Source organism: Octopus sinensis, linkage group LG17 (genome assembly GCF_006345805.1).
Source record: "Octopus sinensis linkage group LG17, ASM634580v1, whole genome shotgun sequence".
NCBI lineage: Eukaryota > Metazoa > Mollusca > Cephalopoda > Octopoda > Octopodidae > Octopus > Octopus sinensis.
This window is the reverse complement of record NC_043013.1, coordinates 1,867,596-1,873,223: the sequence shown is the minus strand read 5'-3', so window position 1 is coordinate 1,873,223 and position 5,628 is coordinate 1,867,596. Positions and strand designations below refer to the sequence as shown.

The following is a 5,628-nucleotide window of genomic DNA, read 5'->3' as shown; positions in this document are numbered from 1 at the left end:
TTCAATGGTTATGTTTCTAATCTTATGTTAACAATTTAATTTACAAGTTGCAATTTATATAAAATATTTAAAGCGAAAACAAGTTTCTTTTGTTTTTAAATATGAATATCACAGGTTTTGTCTTAAAATGTGTTGGTTTGTGAGTACAGAATATTAAGGCGGAAACTTATTACTGAAGTTTCGTTATTTAACAAGAAATATAACAGCAGAAACATGGAATTATAACAAATGGACGTGATGTTTGTCAGTTGAAAAACACTACAAATTTACATTTGGTATTTTGTATATTTGTAAATAAAAAATTAGAAAAATTTTTTAAATGGCTAAATCCGTATATATATATATATATATATATATATATATATATTATATATATATATATATATATATAATATATATATATATATATATGCATGTATTTATGTATGTATGTATATATATGCGTAAGTAGTTACTCGTCTCTCATATAAACAAATTAGATATCTCAGTCAAATTCTAATTCTTTGAAGGGAAAAAAATATGACCAAATAAAATTTGTAAAAAACTTTCTTTGGTGATAAGGTCTGCTGTCTTTGTCGTTTGTTTAAAATAGATTATTAAAAAAAAACATTTTAATGTCTAATGTTTGCTTGAAAATATATTCTGCAAGTCAAAATGTCATTTATTCTGTCCTGTTCGTAGAATCAACCAATAATTTTCGATCGGAGATGTCTTCGGAATAGTCTTAAATAATTGTTGTCTTCATATTTTAGTCACAATGTAGTATCCAATTAGTCACCAATGGAAGTATCATTGATAGAATCGAACCTACTATACAACTAGTTCTTATTCTATCAATTCGGACAAGATTTCATTTCATTCAGTACATAAGAGGCGAAACTAAATATTTTATAACATTTAGTCGTCCAATTGTTTTCCTAACTCGCCCATAACTAAATATATGAGGAATTTTTAAATACATATTTGCTGCAAAAAAAACATAAATATATATACATATATATATATGCATATATATATATATATATATATAATATATATATATATATATATATATATATATATATATATATATTACATTGCAAATGTTTGCGTAAGTAACGACATATTGTCGTATATCTATGTTAATATTGTCATTTGTCTATTTTCTAAATTACAACATCGTCAAGTCGGGGTCGGGGAAACAAAATAACAAAATCAATCAATAAACAAATAAATTCACAAAAAGCAACATTAAATCATTTCGACAATTTTCGAAAGAATTTTTGAGTAGTTCCGATCCTGCACCATGCTGGGGAGGTAAAGTGTTGGCTCCGTTTCTCTTTCCAGAGGAATGTACTGAAACTTGATAGGTGCATCTTCATACGACTGAATCGTGTTCCTTTCATTGAGACTCAGTGGCAGGAACTTCTCTGTGATGTTTTCCACCAAGAAAGGATCGTTTCCATTCAATAAATCAGGGCTATCACTTTTTTGTACCAAAGATTTCTTAGTTCTGTAAGAAAGAACAAGTTACAATTACCTTTTAAATATATATATATATATATATATATATATATCTGTAAGATAATATGTGTCAAATATTCGGTTGCCATAATAAAACTCCGTGTTTCGGATGTAGCATTTTTTGATTGCCTCGATAACTGACGAGATGCCGGAGCAGTTTTCCGTCCCGACATCCGAAACTCGGAGTCTTATTATGGCAACCGAATAATTGTCACATATCATATTACTGATAAATTCCTCTATTTACATAATATCGCGGTCCCATTCATTCTTTTGTTGTCTTACCATTACTATTAATATATATATAACATATGAATTAGAGATAAAACCGCTATTAGGCAACTCAAACGGTGATAGACATAAACCAATACATAAATAAGAAATAATATAAATATAATTAATATAATATATAATATATATATATATATATATATATATAAAATTTAAATAATTTCTTTTTCCAAAAAGTATAAAAAGAATGATAAATATAATATAATAAGTTGCCAAATAGTGGTTTTATCTCTAATTCATATTTTATATATTTATGCTGTGAAATTTGATTTAATCCTAAATCTAATTTTTCCCTGTAAGTTTGGAGCCATACTCCCTAATATTATTATTATTATTATTATTATTATTATTATTATTATTATTATTATTATATATATATATATATTATATATATATATATATATATATATATATATATATATATATATAATGCAAGGCGACAGCAACGAAGCTAGCAATAACCGCCAACACCACCTCCACCACCATCACCTCATCACCTCCACCTCCACCATCATCACCTCATCACCACCACAATAACAATAACAATGACCTCCGCCACTACCACTGCTATGATCACAACCCTCCTTCAGAACTTCAACATTATCTACGACACCATAACAGCTTCGCCATCAGTGACGCCATAACCAATGAACCAGGGCGGCATCTGTTACGAGCTGACTCGATCTGCTATAAATCGCAGTGAAATGCCCCTTGAATCCTCTTTATTCATTTTGTTCATCAAGTACAATTACATGTGTATTACTCATTATTTTAATTATTTTATTCAATTTTAGAAAATCGAACCATGTCTTTGACAATTCCGGAGTTTATTGAACTTATTTTGTGCATGGCTTTTGGCCCACCCTGTAGGCGGAGACATGGCTTTTGGCCCAGCCTGTAGGCGGAGACATGGCTGTATGGTTAAGAAGCTCGCTTTGCAATCCCACGGTTCCAGAATCAATTACACAGCGCAGCACCTTGGGTGTGTGTCTTCTATTATAGCCCTAGGTCAACCAATCCTTCGTGAGTGAACTGGTTGGTGGAAACTGTATGGAAGGCCGTCGTATGTGTGTGTGTGTGTGTATGAGTATATGAGTGTGTGTGTGTATGTGTGCGTTAGTGTTTGTTCCCCCTCCCCCGCTGGAAATCGGTGTTGGTTTGTTTACGTCCCGTAACTTAGCAGTTAGGCAATAGAAATCAATAGAAAAAGTACTGCGATTAAAAAATAAGTACTGCAATCAATTTGTTGGACAAGACCCTTCATGGCGGTGCCCCAGTGTGGCCGCCGCCCAATGACAGAAACAAGATAAAAGATAAAAGATATACCAATCTTACTTTCGTTTCATATTATTTTTATCCGGTTTAAGCACCGAAAACATTTTCTCCATAAAATATGCAGCTTTTTCAGATTCGAACACTTTATATTTCGTTTCTGCGGGCTTCATATCCTGTGTTCTTGTTGAGGATTGAATCATTTGAAGAATTCCTGAATGAAAAGAAATACGATATTGGAATCTTTAGAATTAATGACAGCTTATTATAGACTTAATTTTTAAGTAACTACCTCTTTGTGTGTGTGTGTGGTGTGTGTGTGTGTGTGTGTGTGTGTAGTGAAGTTTATTTGCCAACATAACGTGGCAGACCTGACCAGGACTATGTAGCTACTTTGTAACCCCAGGAAAACATCTTTTCCAGCTGGTTTATCGACACATGATCTGTATCCTAGACATACTGTAAGCAAGAGGGCTCCCTGCTTCCTTCTAGCCGTTAGCATTACCAACAAACAAATGGTTTCTGAGCTCGGTGCTGGGCAACCACCTGGCTAGAGACAGCAGCCAGCGGACCTTATTCACCGTATATACTTTTCAAAGAGACACAGTCGCTAATTTCGTAAGGAGAAAAGCAATTAGTTTTAAATCTCTGATTGAAATCTGTGTAGTAACATTACTGGATAGTAAAGTTCATTCGCCAACACAGCGTGGCAATCCTGACTAAACCCATGTTACTACTTGTTAAACCCCCATGAACAAAATGCTACTTGCATGCACACAAATCAACTAACATCATCTACGTGGTTACTGGAATCGCAAGAAATAGTAGCTAGATGTCCTTCAAGTTACATATTTCTATTTCAAAAAGAACAAAGAAAAATTAGAGACGAGAGATCGCATCGAAGAGGAGCCAACAACCTCGTGAATTGTCCCTAATAATTCGATTTCACTATCTATGAGTCAACAAAAGAGACTCATTATAGTTATTTGATCGGCTAGAAATAATCGCCATCTTTTCCTAAGATGGAGTTTTTCATAAATCTCTTCTCAGAAAAGAAAGTTTGGTAAAATATTTATAAAGGAATCTTATTTTATTTTATTTTGTTTTATTTCAGAACAAATTACTGCAAGGGATTTCGATCGGAAAACCCCGGATTTTTTCGTCTGATCACTGATATTTATAAACTCTCTCTCCTCTCTCCTCTCTGTCTCCTCCCCCCCTCTCTGTCTCTCACACACGTGTGTATGTCCGTGTTACAAGAATTTATAAACACAAGGCCTGAATTTAGGGCGGGGGGGGGGCGAGGGGACTAGTCGATTACATCGACCCCAGTGTTACACTGGTACTTAATTTATCGACCCTCGAAAAGATGAATGCTCAATATTTACATGCTGTTACTTATAGCTTTGTCTGCTTCGAGATCCACTTTTCCTTCAAAGAATTATTTTGATATTTTCTCGAAGTTTATAAATTCTTATAACGTTAACAACACGGTCATACATACGTGTGTGTGTGTGTGTGTGTGTGTGTGTGTGAAAGAGAGAGAGAGAGAGAGAGAGGAAGAGGAGGAGAGATGAGAGAGAGAGGTGGGAGAGAGAGTTAATAAACATCAGTGACCTGACGAAAAAGCCAGGGTTTTCCGATCGAAATCCTTTGCAGTATTTGTTCTGTATCAAGCAACAGGCACTCCCTTACCACAGAAATATAAGGAACCAATGATTGACATGTTAGAAAACTGTAACCAATGGTGCTATTGTTCATCAATAGCTATATAAGTAGAAAGGATTTCTTACGTTGTCGTTTACGGCTACGATCTGGCAGAATCGCTAACACTCCGGGAAAACAGCTTTACGTTCTAAGTTCAAATTCGACTTCGCCTTTCATCCTTCCGGGGTCGATAAAACAGGTACTAGTTGAGTACTAGGATCAATGTAATCCACTTGCCCGTTCCCCCTAAAGTTTCAGCTCTATAGCAGGAAGAATTTTCTATGATCTTATTTTTATCGACCCTGAAAGGATGAAAGGCAAAAATCGACCTCGGTGGAATTTGAACTCAGAAAGCAAAGGCGGACGAAATGCCGTTGGGCGTTTTGTCCAGCATGCTAATGAACCTCGCCGCCGTCTTATGAGACAAATCCTAATGAAGGCATATTAATTTTACTTTTCAAGCATCTGTAATTGACCGGATAGATTGAAAAATGTTACCGACAAAATGTTTTTATCGATCCCGACGGCATTGAATGCAAAATCAACTCCGGCTTAAATTTTTTTTTCAAGGGACTAAAACAGAGAAGTGGGGTCAGCACCCTTTTTCAGGGTCTCGGCGTCTACTAGCAGGGAAAAGGACGTTGTGCTTAACCTAAAGATCAGATCAAATTACTTTCAACAATGTGTACCCAAGTATCAAGTGGTAAAACGGACGATCGATAGAGTCTACACTACCACCACCGCCATCATTACAAACGGGTCTCTCTGGCGAATTTTTACACAGTTTCCATTCACCAAATTTCACTCATAAGGCTTTCGTCAACCCCAGGCTCTATTTTCCCAAGGTGCCGGGCA

General features: G+C 34.8%; 1 protein-coding gene across 1 annotated transcript in view; it reads right to left on the bottom strand.

Annotated features, from left to right (window-relative positions):
- Positions 1-418: 418 nt before the first annotated feature.
- The window catches only part of LOC115221002, a 29,518-nt gene continuing 24,308 nt past the window's right edge, over positions 419-5,628 (bottom strand). The window contains exons 3-4 of the mRNA XM_029791220.2: positions 3,130-3,280; positions 419-1,492 (exon numbers count right to left, since the gene is read on the bottom strand). Coding sequence (XP_029647080.1) covers positions 1,231-1,492; positions 3,130-3,280 — 413 coding nt within the window. The 3' untranslated portion in view covers positions 419-1,230. The remainder of the gene's footprint in view (positions 1,493-3,129; positions 3,281-5,628) is intronic.